At 37.7% G+C, this 21023-nt stretch overlaps 1 protein-coding gene across 1 annotated transcript; it reads left to right on the top strand.

The window, feature by feature from the left end:
* Positions 1-12000: 12000 nt before the first annotated feature.
* LOC138836613 (olfactory receptor 2AG1-like) lies at positions 12001-12951 on the top strand. The gene has a single exon (XM_070035385.1). The coding sequence runs from the start codon at positions 12001-12003 to the stop codon at positions 12949-12951; it is 951 nt and encodes a 316-aa protein (XP_069891486.1).
* The last annotated feature ends 8072 nt before the right edge of the window (positions 12952-21023 follow it).

The following is a 21023-nucleotide window of genomic DNA, read 5'->3' as shown; positions in this document are numbered from 1 at the left end:
TATCATAGTTCATGGAAGGAACTTAAGCAAATACAAAGGGATCGACATAATCCCCTGTATCCTATTTGACCACAGTGGAATCAAGCTAGTTCTCAATAACAAAGCATACCGCAGAAATAGATGGAAATTGAACAGCACACTCCTTAGCAATGCCTGGGTAACGGAAGAGATCAGAGAAGAAATAAAACATTTCCTACAACTCAATGAAAATGAAAACACCTCGCAAAGAAACTTGTGGGACACAGCAAAAGCAGTCCTGAGGGGCAAATTTATTGCCTTCAGTGCCCACATCAAGAGAACGGAGACAGACCAAGTAAATAATCTCATGTTGCAATTAAAACAGCTAGAAAAACAAGAAAAAATGGAACCTAAAATTACTAGACGAAGCCAGGTAACCAAATTAAGAGCAGACTTAACCAATTAGAAAATCAGAAAATTATAGCCAAAATTAACCAAACAAAAAGCTGGTTCTTTGAAAAAATAAACAAAATTGATGGCCCAATGGCAAGACTAATTTAAAAAAAAAGAGGAAACCCATATTAACAGGATTAGGGATGCCTCGGAAAAATCACAACACATACCCAAGATATCCAAACAATCCTAATGGACTACTTTCAAAAGTTATACTCTCTAAAGGAAGAAAGCTTGGCAGAAATGGATGCATTTTTAGAGAAATACAAGTTGCCCAAACTGAGCAAAGAAGAAGTTAACCAATTAAATAAGCCAATATCCTACAACGAAATACAGGAAGCTATCAAAAGTCTTCCAAAAAAAAAAAAAAAAAAACCCAGGACCAGATGGATTCACAGCAGAATTCTATAAGACCTTTAAACAAGAACTAATACCCATACTCCTCAAGCTCTTCAGCGAAACAGAGAAGGAGGGAGCTATCCCAAACTCATTCTACGAAGCCAATATCACACTCATCCCCAAACCAGGCAAAGACCCAACCAAAAAGAAGAATTACAGGCCAATTTCCTTGATGAACACAGATGCAAAGATCCTTAACAAGATTCTAGCTAACAGAATCCAGAAACACATAAAAAAAAATCATACACTATAACCAGGTATGCTTCATCCCAGAGATGCAGGGATGGTTTAACATATGTAAGTCAATAAATGTAATCCAACACATCAACAGAGCCAAGGTCAAGAATCAAATGATTATCGCCACAGATGCAGAAAAGGCTTTTGATAAAATTCAACATTCATTCATGCTAAAAGCACTGGAGAAAATAGGAGTAGAAGGAACATTTCTAAAACCAATTAAAGCCATTTATGACAGACCAATAGCCAATATTATACTTAATGGGGAAAAGCTACAACCAATTCTCCTAAAATCAGGAACAAGGCAAGGATGCCCACTGTCTCCACTCCTCTTCAATATAGTCCTGGAACCCTTAGCCAGGGCAATAAGGCAAGAAAAAGACATTAAAGGGATCTGCATAGGGAAAGAAGAAGTTAAACTATCCCTGTTTGCAGACGACATGATACTATACCTTCACGATCCCAAAAACTCCATCCTCAAACTCTTAGAAATCATAAATCACTTAGGCAAAGTAGCAGGATACAAAATAAACCCACAAAAATCAGTTGCCTTCCTGTACACTGACAATGTACAAGAAGAGAGGGAAATAAAGGGAGCAACCCCATTCACAATAACCTCCCAAAAAATAAAATATTTAGGAATTAACTTAACCAAAGATGTAGAAGAACTATTTAATGAAAACTATAAAAAGTTAAAGAAAGAAATTGCAGAAGACACTAGGAAATGGAAAGACCTCCCATGCACTTGGATAGGCCGACTTAATATAGTAAAGATGGTAATACTTCCAAAATTAATATACAAATTCAATGCAATTCCTATTAAAATCCCAATGATGTACATCACTGAAATACAGAAAAAAGTCCAAAAATTCATATGGAACAATAGAAGACCTAGAATAGCCAAAACAATTCTAGGGAATAAAGAAAACATGGGAGGGCTATCCATGCCGAACATCAAACTCTACTACAGAGCTATAATAACAAAGACAGCATGGTACTGACACAAAAACAGACCTGAAGACCAATGGAACAGAATAGAAGATCCAGAAATAAATCCACAGGCCTACAGCCAGCTGATATTCGACAAAGGAGCCAAAGACATACAACAGAAGAAACACAGCCTCTTCAACCACTGGTGCTGGGAAAACTGGGTGGCCACATGCAGAAAACTAAAAGTGGACCCCAGCCTATCACCATGCACCAACATCAACTCAAAATCGATTAAAGACCTTAACATTAAACCTGAATCTCTGAAACTACTGCAGGACAGAGTAGGAGAGACACTTGAATTAATAGGCACAGGAAGGAACTTCCTGAACAGAGTCCCAGGGTCACAACAAATTGGAGACTCGACAAATGGGACTACCTTAAAATAAAAAGCTTCTGCACAGCTAAATCTATTGCAACCAAGCTAGAAAGACAACCAACTAATTGGGAAAAGACATTTATCAGCAATATATCAGACAAGGGGTTAACATCCTGTATATACAGGGAACTCAAGAAACTAATCCCTCCCAAACCTAACAAACCAATTACTAAATGAGCAAGGGAACTAAAGAGGGACTTCTCAGATGAAGAAATAAAAATGGCAAAGAAACACATGAGGAAATGTTCATCATCCCTGGTGGTGAAGGAAATGCAAATAAAGACAACCCTGAGATACCACCTTACCCCAGTCAAAATGTCCAAATCCACAAATCAGCCAACGACAAATGCTGGAGGGGATGTGGAGAAAGAGGAACCCTATTACACTGCTGGTGGGAATGTACACTTATACAACCACTTTGGAAAGCAGTCTGGAGGGTCCTTAGAAAGCTAAAGATTGACCTCCTTTATGACCAAGTCATACCACTTCTAGGCATCTACCCTGAACAACAGGAACCAATATACAAGGACACGTGCACCTCCATGTTTATTGCAGCACTGTTCACAATAGCTAGGATATGGAAACAACCCAGATGCCCCACCACAGATGAATGGATCCAAAAATTGTGGTATCTACACACAATGGAATATTATGCAGCCATTAGAAATGACAAAATAATGGCATTTGCAAGGAAATGGATGGAGCTAGAAGGAATCATGTTGAGCGAGGTAAGCCAAGAGCAAAGAGACAAAAGGTACATGGTCTTCCTGATAAGTGGATGCTAAATCCAAAATGTTAGCTGATATGACAAAATTAACAGGACTTAAGAAACAAAGAATTCCTACTCATCTGGTCGAACCACTACTAAATATCCCCATGCTGCTGATCACATGTATGGTGTATATGTGTACACTGTTATATGTTATAGACTGTGATAGACAATTTGCTCCAGGAAAGTTAGAATGAACTTGTGACTTTAAATGAGAATCATTATTCCACAATACTGTGAAATTTGGGAAATTATGTAATCACTTAATCACAATTAAAAAAAAAAAAAAGAACCTCGGGGAAGGTAGGGAGGAAAGGGATGGTAGGGGAAAAACAATGGAGGGGGTAACAATGCTCAATAGGAAGTGTACTCATTACCTTGCTCATGTAACTGTAACCCTCTGTATAGTATCTTTACAATAAAAATTAAAAAATTAAATGTTTCTTTTATGGCCAATACACACATTTCTTTGTGTGTATTGGCTAGTCTTTTGAGAAGTCTCTTTAAGTCATTAGCCCATTTATTAAGGGAATTGCTGTTTCTTTGAGGGTTTTTTTAGGCCATCTAAATTTTTGAGCTCTAAGTATATTTTAGGTATGATATTCTTGTCTGATTCATTTTGTGGGCTTTGTAATTATCATGTTAGCTATCTCCTTTGCCAAGCAAAAACTCTTCAGTAATTAGACCCAAAGAAACACAGTTTGTGTGGTTTCCTTCATTTGTTGTAACTAGAATGTGCCTGTAAATCTACAATTAAACACACTGGGTGGTAAAACAAAAAATTACACTTGGACATGATGAATTATATAGGATTTTAGATAGTCACACAGTGAGACCAAAGGAGGATATTCTTAGGAGAGGATTATAAGGGCTCAATACTTACATGGGTATGATTATATAAAATGATATTTAAGAAAATGAACACCAAGAAATGGAAATGAGGTTTTTCTTTATTTCCCCTTTGTTATCATTTTTGTTTTCTGTACTTTTTGTCTTGTTTGTAAGTATATAATTTGGGGGAGACAAGGAAAGAGCACAGAAATGGTGGGTCAAATACAACAGTAATACCGCATAGATGCTATGTTGAAAATAAACTACACAACCTTTTGGGGGAATGGGAGGGGAAAACTGAGAAAACAAGGGAAAGGATGACACTATTCAAAGAGAAACATGCTTATTATAAGACTTTTGAAACTGTAACCCATCTGTACATCACCTTTACAATAACAATGGAAAACATTAAATATGTAACACCGATGAAATAGCTGGTTACATTCAAATATCCATATGATATAAATTTATACTAACACTTAATATTTTCAGAGTAATATAATCCTTGGAGACTTAGGTTTCATGTGAAGTAATTATTATGTGGTGGATGCCTCACTATCATCACATGTATTTTAGAGTTTCAGCTTCCCAATTATACTATGAAATGGAATTCTATACAACTGTAACTTTATCACTTACAGGACTGCTGACTCTGGTTCCATAAGGGTAACTATCATATTCCATATTAGTGAAATATGTGTGTTGTATTACATTCTAACTTGAAGAATTCTATAGTCCAGAAACTGACCCAAGACTCTTCACTATTACTTAGTTCACTATTGCTCATAATGCAGAGGAAAGCATCACTAAGTACCATACATGAGACATTGCTCTTCATGAACATATGAAAGCAGTAAATGTATACCTACATTGAAAATGGAAGGAAACTCATCTAAAAGTATACAGTAGTCATGGTAAAGAAATTTCACATTTTTCCCATATCTAGTCTAGTCAGTAGACTTATTTGTAGAAAGTACTTTAACTCATTTAGGAGCTACATATAAGCATAAGATTATATATACATATATAAATGGTTTATCTTATTATGCTTTGCATATATATAATGCAAAATATTAAAATGGGATTAAATACTTATCAATTTAATTAAATTTATTTTTCTGACATTACTGCATTTTGAACATAGAGCTTGCCACTTTATTTTTCTAAAATTCAATTTTATTGTAAAGGTGATGTATGGAGGGGCTAAAGTTACATAAGTTAGGTAAAGAATACATTTCTTTCTGGACATAGCTAGCAAGATCAATAGAAAGCACACTAATTGGGAGAAGATCTTCACTAGCCATACAACGGACAAAAGTCTCATATCTGAAATACACCTGGACATCAAAAAACTAAATTCCCAACAACAAATCCTCAAAGAAACAACTGCCCAATAAATAAGTGGGCTAAAGACTTAAAGAAAAACTTCTCTGAAGAGGAAAGAAGGATGGCCAATAGACACATGAAGAAATGTTCAACCTCTCTACCCATAAAAGAAATGCAAATCAAAACAGCATTGAGATACCACCTCACCCCAGTTAGAATGGCTATAGTCAAGAACTGTAATAACAACAGATGCTGGAGGGGATGTGGACAGAAGGGAACCTTACTTCATTGTTGGTGGGAGTGTAAACTTGTTCAATCACTTTGGAAAGTAGTATGGAGGCTCCTCAAAAGACTCCACATAGAGCTCCCCTATGACCCAGCAATCCCACTTTTGGGCATTTACCCAAATGATCACAAATAAGACCATATTAAAGCTACCAGCACAACTATGTTTATTGCAGCATTATTTACCATATCTAAGATATGGAACCAACCCAGATGCCCCTCAGTAGATGAATGGATCAAGAAAATGTGGTATATATAAAAAATGGAATTCTATGCCTCCATCAGAAAGAATGACATAGCCCAATTTGTTAGGAAATGGAAAGACTTGGAAAAAATTATATTAAGTGAAGTAAGCCAGGAGCAAAGAAACATAGGTCCCATGGTTTCCCTTATTTGCAATAACTAGTATATGCCTGAGACAAACAGAAACTGTCAGACAAGTTGATGTTACACAAAATGAACCCTAAGGAAAGTATTCAAATGTTTTTTTTTAATTTCTTGCAATTGTTTCCAACATATTTATAAGATGATTTCTTTGTTGTTTTGTATGCACCTCCCCCATGGTAAGCCCTGCTTTCACTGTATTTGATGTTGGTATAATTTGTGGAGGGGAAGGAAAAAACAAATTGTTTAAATAGGATTACAGGTGGACCCATTACAACAATGAGATGTACAAGATGTTATGTTGAAAAAACGAACTTTACAACTTTGGTGGGGGGTTGTGGGGTGGGGGAGGAGGTGGAAAGGGGAAGGGATGGGAAGGGGAAACAAAGGAGGAGGCTACAATGCTTGATAAGAACTGTACGCACTATCTTGCCCATTTACTTGTAACCCCTCTGTATGGTATTTTCACAATAAAAAATAAAAACAAATACATTTCTTTCTGAACAGCATTACCCCTCCCTCATTTTCTCCCACCTTTACCTAACACCCCTCCCCCCAAGTTGTAAAGTTGAACTTATGGCATCTAGTGTATCATTGTTGGAATTGGTTCACCTTTTGTCCCACCATTTCTGTGATTTCCCTTCCCTTCCCCAAATCAGATAAACTTATATACAAGACAACGGGTACAGAAATCAAAAGGATGACAACTGGGAATAAAGCAAAGGAGAAAAAAGAAAGAAAAAACAACTGCAAACAGTACCATAAAAAAATCCTCATTTCCATTTCTTGGAATTCATTTCAATAAAGATAATTTTATATGGTCATATACTTAGAGGTATTGAGCCATTATGATCCTCTCTTAGGAATATTCTCCTTTTTTCTCAGTGTGTGAATGCTTGGAATAAAAATTATATTAAGCAAAGTAAGCCAGACCCAAAGAAACATAGGCTGCATGGTTTCCCTCACTTGTAATAACTAGAATATGTCTACAAGTCTACAAGTTAATCCAATGGACAGTACAAGACAAATAATTACACTTGGATGTGATTAGCTACTTAGCACTCTAAGCATTCCCACACTGAGAACATAGGACCTTGTCACACACAATTCATTTTGTCGCCCAATGCTGGAGCTATCCCACTGAGCCACACCTCCACTTCCTTCCTTGCTTCCTGCACAATGTTCAGAATCCTTTCAATCTTCTTGTGAATTACTGTCCATTACTCCCATCTACAGTCATTCTACTATGGGATAACACACTAGACCTTCTTGTTTCTATCTAACCCCATCTAAAAACCCAGAACAAGAGTCCTCTGTTTATCTCATTTACCAAGACTGGAAACCACTGCTGTATTTTCAACTTCAATAACATTACTTAAATAGAAATTCTTTTAATGTTATAAATAAAGTAGTTTTAGTTCTAATTTATTTGGAGGAAAATTAAAAAGCACGATGAAAGCAATGACCAAATTTCCAGAGAATAAGACCCTTTTCAGTATAGCATAGCATACATAAGTTAGTTACAAAATAAATTTTGTTGTCTTCTTCTTCTCTATGTCAAATTATATTTATGTGTAGGTGATATATAAAAATGTACATTATGCTGGGTGCCAGTAGCTCACACCTATAATCCTAGCTACTCAGGAGGTTGAGATCTTAGGATCATGGTTCAAATCCAGCCTTGGCAAGGAAAGTCCATGGGACTCATATCCCCAATTAAGCACCAGAAAACTGGGAGTGATGCTGTAGCTCAAGAGGTAGAACACTTGCCTTGAGCTGAAGAGCACAGGGACAGCATCTGGGCCCAGAAATGAAGCCCCATGTTTAAACATGTACTATGTTAGACTGTATTTTGATAAGTGTCTGCTTTTTTAAATTAAAACTTTATTGTTATTATAAATGTGATGTTCAGTTACATACGTGAGATAATGAGGACATGTGCTTTTGGATAATATCACTTCTTCCCTCACTGACTCCCAGGTTTCTCCTTGAGTCATGTGTGTGCATTTGATAATGTAGAAATACAACACCCACACCAAACTTGAACACCTTTCACAGCTATACAGGCATAACAAGCTTAGAAACCAGAAAAGCACATTCTTACTCTGTTTCTTTTTTTTATCAAGAAGAATGAAACATAGATGGTTTACTTAAATTTCCAGTGAGACAAAAATATAATAAAAATTATAGATATCAACAATGGCTCCCTCTTATGGAATCATATTCTTGTATTGGAATTTTAATAATTCCATGTGAAGTACAAAACACTAATACACACAAAGTATAATGATATATGTCAGAGCACACATGAAGGCTAATGCTAGGAAAAGGCTGAACAAGACACAAAGACCTGATAATGACTACAGCAGGTTAGTAGAAAAAAATTCTGTCACTATCACCCTATTATAATTTGTGCAAATTTCTGAGCCTTATTAGAACATCTTTCTGAAACTATTGGTTATCAAATTGATTCAAAATGGTGCACAAAGATCATGGGCCATGTCCAACTTGGTGATAATCTTTAAAAAAAAAAAAAACCTCTTAAGAAACCAGCTACCAGACAGGAGAGAGACTAAGTTAGAAACAGAACAGCAATCCTACTGTAACTGGTGGCTCACACCTGTAATCCTAGCTACTACTCAGTAAGCTGAGATCTCAGATCTACTTGCAGCGCTATCCTGTGAAGGAAACTCCATGAGATTCTTATATCTAGTTACCCATCAAACAGTCAATAGTAGAGCTGGAGTTCAAATGGGACAGCAACAAGATCCTGAGTTCCAATAACAGTACCATCACACACACACACACAAACACACACACACACACACACACACACACACAGAGAGAGAGAGAGAGAGAGAGAGAGAGACAGAGACAGAGACAGAGACAGAGACAGAGACAGAGAGAGACAGAGAAAAATAAAGAGAGGGATGAAGATGTATGAGAAGACAAGAGCACTAATAGAGACAAAAGTCTCTATGTATCTTAGAATGATGGACAGGGACCCATGCTAATGGGCCAGATTTTGAAACCATTTCTTTGGTAAGGGCCATCCCTAGCCAGATCAAAAGGGACAAAGACATTCATCAAGTCAGAGCTAATTTATAGTGATATTTTGTTAACAAATGTAACATTTTAGATGGTATCACAGGGCACCAGTCCAGAGAGACTAATTAAAATGAAAGTTCCAGGAGTTGTGTTTTCTTGGGAGCCCATGTCACCAGGGAGGAGGAGACAGTGAAAAGTCCCCCAGGACGAGGCCAGATTCCTGCTGCCTCTGACACATTAAAAATAAACAATAGAAGGTTCCCTTTGAGTATCCCTGACCATTCTCCTTTCCAAAAGTCCTACCAGCCACCTCTATCATTGGTGACTCAAACTGGGAAGGAATATGAAAGTTGGGGCACATGGACTCATCCTCATCCATTACCAGTGCAGAGCTGAAAACAGATTGGATGAGGACATTCTGAGGGAATCAACTTAGGGCTTCCCCAGCCACCCTTTTCCTAGAATTAGCCTTCATGTGTGCTCTGCATGATCTGATTCTCAGATCATTATCTGCATCCAATCCTTTCCTCGGAGAGGACTGGCCATGGTGGAGACAGCATGTGCCTTTGAGCCCTCAACGTAGTGGCAGCCATGCCCACCCACACCCTCCCCCTCAGAAGAAGCACCTTCTCTTTCCTCAGCATCTTTAGCCTCTTCACCTCACAAATGACACCCAGGACACGGGTATGATTGAAGGCTGTATCTTTCCTCTTTAGAGGTAAGGGTTATGTCTTTGACCCTAAAAGGTGTGTGGAGGTAGTGAACCTGCGGTAACCAAGACCAAGATTTACTATCGTGCTCTCAGAACGTCTCATTCCTCAGACTAAACAGCAAAATTGCTCAATCTGTACTCCAGGTGCTTGATAACAGCACATGCATCTGTATTGGTGCAGGTATCTCAGTAACGCATACAAGAGTGGGCAACTGCAATATTCAGTACTATTGACCAGACCTAAGTTTCTAGAATTCCTGATAATGGTTTTTGGGTAAAATTCTCATTGCATTCTGGGTTCACATGGCTCATGCCTATAAGTCCTAGCTTCTCAAAATCTGATACCTCAAAAATATGGGTTGGAAGCCAGCCTAGACAGAAATGTCCACTAGATTGGAATTAGATAGTGAAAAAGCTGGGTTGCAAGTATGACAGAACACACACATTAGCATATGAGCCAAGGAAGCACCAGGGATCCAAGTTCAACCCCAACTACTGTGTTCAAGTCTCAATACTTTTGGTGCATCTGCATTTCCCTAGGCTCTAGTAGACAGTTAAGAACTCCTTGAATAGTACCTCAAAAGAGAACTATCACAAAACCATGTCAATACATTAGTTTGAGCTTCACTCTTCTACATAACAACTTGGTTGTAAATATGCATCACAAAAGCCAAGTAAAAACAGGCATGAATATGCCTGTTGTACTAGCATTCAAGGGGCTGAGGGAGGAGGATCCATACATCAAATTTAGCCTGGGTCTACTACTAATAGCCTTTTTAACCCAATCCCAATAAATAGAAAAAAATGGAAACCAATTAATCATTTAATACACTGTGCAATACCCTAGCAATACAAAAGAAAAAATTAATTTAAAATTAAAATTAATTTCAAATTTTAGCTTTATTGAGCATTTCTGAGAAATACATATCTTGCATTTTTAGTAATCTCAGCATGTGAGGAGAGTTATCAGGGTGAAGCTCACCCTTCAGAACTTCCTTACACCACACACTTTACAAGAATGGGCCATCCTCTGTACACCCAATGTATATTTACTGGCCTGTCTCAGATGATAGAAGCAGTAGATATGTGTGTATCTGTGTATACCCTTGTTTCTGAGTGTATATGTATATACCTATGTGTCTATATGTACACACATACAAAGGAGATAAACAATTTAGTGAATAGTTTTCACTCCTCTTCCACAGTGCCTCTTAGGTCTTCTAGGCATCTTGGAATGCATTTATGAAGAGCAGGCTTAGTGGAAGATTTCATACACATACTGCATATCCTGTATTTTTCCGATTCAAACCATTCCATTGGTGTTATTGCTTACATTCAGTGCCATCAGAACAGCATCCTTCCACATATACTAAAATTTGTGAGAGGAAATTATGTATGGTTCCTGCTCAGAGTGTTGCTGTGAATCTTAGGTAGTGGGATGGCTTTTACCATTCCTACAATGTCTGTATTATGAACATGACCCTTAAATACATACCCTTCACTACCAGAAACTGCTTCCAGGCTTGCAGAGATCCACCATTTCTTACCTTAACTTCCATTGAGTAAATATTTTACCACTACCTTGAATTTTTAAATTTAAATAATTTTATACTGTTTCTATTAATTTATGACTTAATGTACTCTTGCCTATCCATTTATACTAGCCCTGAATTCCTTTACCTCCAGGAGACCAATAGTACAACCGCCAAGGAAAATAATATATTTGAAGACTATAAGAAATCAAGTGACCAAGACCTAGAGATTCCTATAGGGACAAGCTAACAACAAAGCAGATACCAGGTCAAGAAGAACATGGCAAAGAGTTTTATATGCAACAAACTTTTAAAAATGAACTGTATTCCTAAGTAGATTGTAAGCATGGAAACTCCTAGATTTTATACTAATGCTAGATCTACTTCATGATTATGACTCAAGGGATGTGTTCTTTCTCTGTAAGAGTATGTCTGAGTGTATAATTCTATTTGATGCTTTATATATGATACAATTCATGGTGAACGGTAGTCAATATGTCTGTACTCTGTTTAACTGAAACATCATTATAATTCACTGAAAACATTCAAGAAAATCAGAAAGCACAGGGGGATCCTAGGGGATGAATAGATATTCCACAAGATTGCTGTTGGCTCTCCTAGTTGGCCTGAGTCAATTCAAACATAGACTGAAAACCCTTAGAAAGACTTCCATTAGACATCTGATTCTAGACAAGATAGAATGGAGGTCTGGAACTCGACCTTGGGAAGTGGCTTCATCTTAGTGGGCATTCTGAATGACAGCAGGGTTCCTGAACTGCTCTGTGCCACAATGACATTCCTGTACATGCTGGCCCTGACCAGCAATGGGCTGCTGCTCCTGCTCATCACAATGGATGTGAAGCTCCACGTGCCCATGTACCTCCTGCTTAGACAGCTCTCTCTCATTGACCTTCTCCTCACATCAGTTATAGCCCCCAAGGCCATCATGGACTTTCTGCGTGGAGATAACACCATCTCCTTTGGAGGCTGTGCCCTTCAGATGTTGCTGGAACTGATTATGGGTGGGGCTGAGGACATCCTTGTGGCTTTTATGGCTTATGACAGGTATGTGGCCATTTGTCATCCTCTAAACTACACAACCTTCATGAGTCCAAGGGTCCTTTGGTTCATGGTGATGACAACATGGATTGTGGCATCTCTGAGTGCCATCGTATATACCAGTTACACTATGCACTATCCCTTCTGCAAATCCCGGCTGGTAAAACATCTGTTCTGTGAGATCCCACCTCTGCTGAAGTTGGCCTGTGCAGACACCTCTAGATTTGAGCTCATGGTTTATTTGATGGGTGTGATGTTACTGATTCCACCACTTGCTGCCATTCTGGTCTCCTATATGCTAATCCTGTGCACTGTGCTCCGCATGCCCTCCAAGGAGGGGAGGAAGAAAGCCCTTCTCACCTGCTCCTCCCACCTGACTGTGGTTGGAATGTACTATGGCCCAGCCTCATTTATATATGTCCTTCCCATTTCCTTCCATAATCCCAAACAGGACAACATCTTCTCCTTTTTCTATACAATTTTCACCCCAGCCCTGAACCCCATCATCTACAGCCTTAGAAATAAGGAAGTCATGGGGGCCTTTAGAAGGGTCCTTGGAAAATACATCCTGCCTTCACACTCCAGCACTTAGAGTTTACCTTTTACTATACATTTTCTCCCCCAAATTGTCAAACTTACCACTTCGTTAATAATAGAAAAACACTGTTAAGGATGTTATATACACTTTTCAAATTCTTATTTTTACTTCTTACTGTAGCTAGTATATTCACTGAACTGGCAGGGATGACCTTAGGTTTGGAATCCCCTCATACAAAAACAACTTGGGGAAGTCAAGCTTTGAAGGGATCAGGCTCACTCTGGTGGGGTGGTCTGCATCATCTACACTATGTGGTAGACAGGGAGGGGATTGGTCATTCCTTGATAAGTAGACAATATGGCATTGAACTTTGTCTTAAAAAGTTTGGTCCTTAAACTATATTCTAAAGAATTGATAGTTCAGTTAATATGGTTACTTCTAATTTTGTAGTGATTTATTTCAATTATGTAGTCAGTCATGTCTTATTTCTTATTTAAAAGCTACCAACATACATGGTAAATTTTACTGAAATAGCCATGTTGTTATTCAATTACCTTAATCTTTTTTTTTTAATTTTTGGTCAGTCGTGGGGCTTGAACTCTGGGCTTGGGCACTGTCCCTGCGCTCTTCAGCTCAAGGCTAGCACTCTACCACTTGAGCTATAGCGCCGCTTCCAGTTTTCTAGTGCTTTACTGGAGATAAAGAGTGTCACAGACTTCCCTGCCCAGGCTGGCTTTGAACCGTGATTCTCAGATCTCAGCCTCCTGCATAGCTAAGATTACAGGCATAAGCTACCAGAGCCCAGCTTCAATTATCTTAATCTTTTATGTCCCCTATTTACTATAGCTTTTAATTTACAAGTTTCTTAATTATTAATATTCCTTCTTTTTATGAGGAAGCCACATGTAATGCAGGAAACTGTTGCATTTAATTTACAATGTATTTATCAAAAAACATAATATCCTTAAATCAAATGTTAAAGTCCTTTTTACTAAACAGTTGCCATTACTCTGTAGGTTGTTAACACTTGCACACTACTATGTATGTGTGCACGCATGCACATACACACACACAATCACATTCAATGATTCTTGGAGGTAGGTTTGGGAATAGAATTGGAATAGAATGAAGTAATCATATGAATTAAGGCATAAAAAGGAACATTTTCTATCCTGATAAATACAATGAAAATCAAACAAAATGCATGGTAACCTGCTTAGAGTTGCGTGCACATTACTTAGATTGGTAAGTTCTTTAACAAGCTAATGCTGTAAATGGTGAATTGTAAGAAGCCATGCATATTTCATAAAAGAATTCTGTAGACTTATGAGAAAAGCTAATTGATACTAAATAAGAATGATTATTAACTGAGTACTTCAAAAATAGTTTTGAGGGCTGGGAAGGTGGCTCAGTGGTAAAGCGCTTGCCTTGCATGCTTGAGGCCCTGGGTTCGATTCCTCAGCACCACATAAGCAAAAAAAAGCCAGAAGTGGCACTGTGGCTCAAGTGGTAGAGCGCTAGCCTTGAGCTGAAGAGCTGAGGGGCAGCGCCCAGGCTCAGAGTTCAGGCCCACAACCGGACCCAAAATAAAAATAGTTTTGAAAAAATAAAAAAGATTTGGGAGAAAAAGCAAAAGATATAAATTATTGCATACAGAACTTATGAAATAGTCCAGCCTATGAGTAAAATTTATAGAAGATAACAATAGCATGCTCACTTGTTCAAATACTTTACTATCTTTTTCATTTTGAAAGCTCCCTCATCATGATTTAAATAATGCCAAATTAGAAATTTACAAAAGAAGCTATTATTATAATAATGAAATGATCCATGACTTTAAACATAAAATGGTCAAGAATTTATTAAGAAAATTATACATTGTACAATTTAATAGATTTAAATGTTATTCCTAATAAATTAGTAAAGACTGGCTAATTACATTACAAATGTCCATGATATAAATTTATACCAACATTTACCATATTCAGCACAATATAATCTTGAGGATTGAGGTTTCATACTAAGTAATTCTTACTTGGCCAATGTCTATCATCACATTTATTTTTAGGGCTTAAACTTTCCAATTAGAATAGGAAATGGATCTCTATATTACTATCACTTTATTGCTTACATGACTGCTGACTCTGGTTTAAGAAAGTTAAGTAGCAAATTCCACATTAGTGAAGAATGTGTGCTATACTGCATTCTACCTTTAATTTTGTAGTCCAGCAATTGACCTAAGAATCTCCATCACTGTTCAGTCTGCCACCACACACTGCAGAAGAAAGCATCACTAAGTAGCCATTGGTGAGAAATACCTGTTCTACATGATCATATGGTCATGGAAATGTGTATCTCCATTAAAAATGGAAGGGCACTCATCTAAATATGTATAGAGGTTATCTCATGATGAAGGAATTTCACATGCTTTGACCACATTTAGTCTAGTCCATGGATTCATTTCTTTATTCACTGTAGTAAGCATAAAATTATATATGCATATATAAATGGTATATCATATTAGGCTTTCATCCCTATTTAATGTAAAGTATTTAACTGGGATTAAATATGTTCATCTCAAATATTCATCAATGGCCTTTTATTTTATTTATTGTTTTGTGACTGGGTTTTTTTCAATATTTTTGTATTGTAAAGATACTGTACCTAGGGGTTACAGTTACATAGGTAAGGCAATGAGTACATTTTCTATCAAGCATTATTACATTATTACCCCTCCTTTGATTTTTCCCTACTATCCCTTACCTCCCCACCACCCCAATTCCTCCCTCTCTCACAAAAATTGTAATTTGTTTTCAACATAATGTCTTGTACATCTCATTGTTACAATGGGCCAATCTGTATCCTCATTTCAGTATTTTGTTATTTCCCTTCCCCTCCCCAAATTAGAAAAATGTACAGACAAGATGCAGGACACCAGTATCAAATACAGTGACAACAGTTATACCATGGAGGAAGAACATACAAAAGAGACAAAAAAAATCCTATAGTACATTAAAAACAACAGCAACAAAAGATAAAATCCACTTGTTTTCCTGTGTTGGGATTCAATTTGCTTAGCAGCATTTTATTTATTTTTTTAGTTCTTTTTTTAATTTTATTTTATTTTTGTGAACATACTGTACAGAGGGGTTACAATTACATGGGCAAGACAATGAGTACATTTCTTATCAAGCATTGTTGCCTCTTCCTTTGTTTCCCCTTTCCATCCCCTTCCCAGCCTCCCCCTGCCCCCCCCACCCAATCCTCCCCCAGCATCATTTTATATGGTCATATGTACATAGGTTTTGACTTTTTCTACTTTTCTTGTAAGATTATCCTAGCCATATACTAGTTATTGAAAATAAGGGAAACCATGGGACCTATGTTACTTTGGGTCTGGCTTGTGACTAGGTTTTGAACATAGAATTTGCCACTTTCAGTTTGCCTTGTAGTCTAATGCTGGAGCTCTACTACTTAAGCCATAGCTCTATTTCCTCTCATTGTTTCTTGGTACAAGTATTCAGAATCCTTTCAAGTTTCTTGTGAATACAATCTCCTTTACTCCTATATACAGTCACTCTACTATGGAACAGCACACTAGACTTTCTTGCTTTTCTCTAACCCATCTCAATACCCTTCATCAGGAGCAAGCTTTCTGTTTTTCCACAACCCTCAATTTACCAAGGCTCTGAAAACCACTGTTGTATTTTCAACTTCAATAGCATTTCTTAAGTAAAAATTCTTTTAATGTTATAAATGAAGTAGATTTAGTTCTAATTTATTTGGAGGAAAAATAAAAAGCATCAGGAAGGCAATGACCAAATTTCCAGAGAACAAGATCCTCTTCAGAATAGCATAGAATACATGTTAGTCACAAAACAAATGTCATTGTCTTCTGCTTCTCTTCTCAAACTTAAATCTATGTGTAAATGATACATAAAATATACATTATATCATGTACTATGTTATAACTATGTTATACTGGGTGTGCATGCACACACATGATATTGGTTTATTGTTATTATAAGTGGGATTACAGTTATATGAGATAATGAGAACAAGTGCTTTGGATCATATCACTCCTTCCCTCACCGACTCCAGGTTTTTCCTTGAGTCATGTGTGTGCTTTTGATATTATCGAAATAAAATACCCACACCAAACTTGAAAACCCTTTACAGCTGTACAAGCACAATAAGCTTAGGAAAATAGAAAAGCGCATTCATACTCTGTTTCTTCTGTTTTTATCAAGAAGAATGAAGCACAGATAAGACAAAAATATAATAAAAAATTTAGATGTCAACAACAGCTCCCTCTTATGGAACCATATTCTTATATTTGAATTTTAAGGACTATGAAATAATCCCATGTGAAATACAAAACACTAATACACACAAAGTCTAATGACACATGTCAGAGCACACATGAAGGCTAATGCTAGGGAAAGGGTGAACAAAACACGAAGACCTGATAATGACTACAGTAGGTTATTAGAAATAACTCTGTCAATAAGATTCTATTATAATTTGTGAAACTCTCTGAGCCTTAATGGAAAATCTTACTGAAACTATTGTCACTGGTTATCAAATTGATTCAAAATGGTGCACAAAGATCATGGACCATGTCCGACTTGGTGATAGCCTTTAAAACCCTCTGAAGAAACCAGCTACCTGACAGGATAGAGACTAAGGTAGAAAGAGAACAGCAATCCTACTGGAATTGGTAGATCACACCTTTAATCCTAGCTATTACACAGGAAGCTGAAATCTCAGAGTACCTTGCAATGCTATCCTGTGAATGAAACTCTATGAGACTCTTATCTCTGGTTAACCATCAAGCAGCCATTAGTAGAACAATGGTTCAAATGGCAGAGCCTCAGTTTAGGTACAGCATCAAGACCTTAAGTTCCAATAACAGTATCATCACACACAGAGAGAGAGAAAGAGAGAGGCAGACAGAGAGAGAGAGAGAGAGAGAGAGAGAGAGAGAGAGAGAGAGAGAGAGAGAGAGAGAGAGAGAGAGAGAGAGAGAGAGAGAGAGAGAGAAAGGGAGGTATGTGGATATACGAGGAGAGTAGGGCACTAACACAGACAGGAGTTTGTATACAGAATGATTGACAGGGACTCATGCTAAAGGGTCAGATGTTGAAACCATTTCTTTGGTCAGGGCCATCCCTTGCCAGACCAAAAGGGACAAAACCATTCATCAAGTCAGAGGCAATTTCATAATGATATTTGTCAACAAACATACCATTTTAGAAGGTACCACGGGGTACCATCCTGGAGTCGTGTTTTCTTGGGAGCCCATGTCACAAAGGAGAAGGAGACAGTGAAAAGTCCCCAGAACAAGGCCAGAGTTTGTCCTGCCTCTGATACGGTATGAATACACAATGGAGGAAGTGGTCCTGTGGCTCAAGTGGTAGAGCATTAGCCTTGAGCTGAAGAGCTGAGGGACAGTGCCCAGGGCCTGAGTTCAAGCCCTACTACCAACAAAAACAACAACAACAACAATGGAAGGTTTCCTTTGAGTATTTCAGACCATTCTCCTTTCTAAAAGTCCTACCAGCCACTTCTGTCATTGGTGACTCCAGATGGGAGGAAATATGAAAGTCTGGACACATGGACTCATTGTCATCCATTAACAGTGCAGCGATAGGAACAGACATTGGACATTCTGAGGCAATCAGCTTTGGGCTCCCATAGCCTCCTGTCTGGATCCTCAGATCATTATCTGCATCCATCCCTTTCCTCAGAGAGGACTGGCCATGGTGGACACAGCAGGTGCCTTTGACCCCGATCTTAGTGGCAGCCATGCCCACCCACACCCTCCCCTTCAGAAGAAGCACCTTCTCTTTCCTCAGCATCTTTAGCCTCTTCAACTTACAAATGACTCCCAGGACACGGGTGTGAGCTGAAGGCTGTATCTTTCCTCTTTACAGGTAAGGGATATGTCTTTGACCCTAAAAAGTGTGTGAAGGCAGTGAATCTTGGGTAACAGGACCAAGAATTATTGTCCTGCTCTCAGACTGTCTCATTTCTCAGACTTCAGAGTGCACTTGCTCCCATCTGTACTCCAGGTGATTGATTACAGACACATGTACCTGTATTGGTGCAGGCATCTCAGTACTTCATGCAGGAGTGGGCAATCGCAATATTCAATACTATTGACCAGACCTAAGTTTCTAGAATTCCTGATAATGGTTTTTGGGTAAAATGCTCATGCCATGCTAGGTTCACCTGGCTCATGCTTATAAATCCTAGCTTCTCAAAAGGCTGACACTTAAACACATGGTTTGAAGCCAGCCTAGACAGAATGTCCACGAGACTGACATTATACAGGGAATACAGTGAATACAGTGGGCTGCAAGTATGAAAGAACAGGTCGACCACCAACGTGAGCAAATGAGACAAGGAAGTACCAGAGCTCTGAGTTCAAGCTCTGCTACTATATTTTCTAAAGTCTGAATACTTTGGGTGCATCTGCATTTCCCTAGACTCTAGTAGTCTGTTAAGAACTCCTTGAATAGTACCTCAAAAGAGAACTATTGCATGACCATATCAATACATTAGTTTGAGCTTCTTTCTCCTACATGAATACTTTGTAGTAAATATGTATCACAAAAGCCAGGTAAAACCAGGCATGGTGATTCCTGTAGTTCTAGCCTTCAAGGGGATGAGGGAGGAGGATCCATACATCTAGTTTAGCCTGGGTCCACTAGTAATAGCCTTTTTAACCCAATCCCAATAAATAAGAAAAATGGAAATCAATTAATCTTTTAATACACTGAACAATACTGTAGCAATACAAATGAGAAAATTAAACTATACTTTCAAATTTTAGCTTTTATAGAGAGTGAGCATTTCCAAGCCATATACATCTTGTTCTTTTAGTAATCTCAGCATGTGAGGAGAGCTATCAGGGTGAAGCTTCCTGAACTTCCTTAAACCACACCCTGTACAAGAATGGGCTCATCCTCTGTACATCCAATGTATATTTACTGACCTGTCTCAGATGACAGAAGCAGCAGATATGTGTGTAGCTGTGTATACCCATGTGTCTATGTGTATGTGTTATACATATGTGTCTATATGTATTCACATCCAAAAGAAATAAACAAGTTAATGAATACTTTTAACTTATATTCCACATTGCCTTTTAGGTCTTCTATTCATGAAGGAATGCATTTATAAAGAACAGGCTTAGTGCACGTCCTATGTTTTTCCAATTTAAACCATTAAACCAGTTTTATTGTTTACATGCAGTATCACTAGAACAGTATTCTTCCACATTATTAAGATTTGTGGGGAAAAAATGTCTATATTTCATGCTCAGAGTAATGCTGTGAATCTTAGGTAGTGTGATGGCTTTTACCATTCCTACCATGTTTGTATTATGAGCATGACCACTTAAATACATACCCTTCACTACCAGAAACTCTTCCTAGGCTTGCAGAGATCCTGTTGTTTCTTGCCTTTGCTTCAACTAAGTAAATATTTTACCACTGCCTTGAAAATTTAAGTAATTTATACTGTTTCTAATAATTTGTGATTTAAACTAATTTCACACATCCATTTATATTAGTCCAGGATTAAATTTCCTCCATCAGACCAAATAGTACACCATAAAACATAGGAGCATATTTGAAGATTACAAGAGATCAAGTGACCAAGACCTAGAAATTTGAGACCAGAAAGTAAAGGCAGACATCAGGTCAAGGTAGAACATGGTAAAGAGTTTCACATGAAAGAAATTTTTAAAATTAACTGCACTTCTAACTAAATTGTAACAAAGGAAACACCTAGATTTTATACCAATGCCATAGTTATTGCATTATTACAAATTGAGGGATATTTTCTTTCTCTTTAACTAATATACTTTATATATAATGCATTTCATGGTAAACAAGAATCAATATGCCTATACTGTTTAACTGAAAGATGATTATAAGTCATTGAAAAATTTCAGAAACTCAGAAAGCACAGGGGGACCTGACAGGGGTGAATTGATGTCCCATACAATTCCTGTTGACTCACATAGTTGCCCTGGGTCTATGAAAATAGTGACTGAAATCCCTTAGAAAGACTTCCACTAGACATCTGATTCTAAACAACAACAAAGAACACACAAA

The sequence above is a fragment of the Dipodomys merriami genome, unplaced genomic scaffold, assembly GCF_024711535.1.
Source record: "Dipodomys merriami isolate MVZ:Mamm:240054 unplaced genomic scaffold, mDipMer1.0.p SCAF_25, whole genome shotgun sequence".
Taxonomy (NCBI): Eukaryota; Metazoa; Chordata; class Mammalia; order Rodentia; family Heteromyidae; genus Dipodomys; species Dipodomys merriami.
This window is presented reverse-complemented; position numbering and strand designations above follow the sequence as displayed.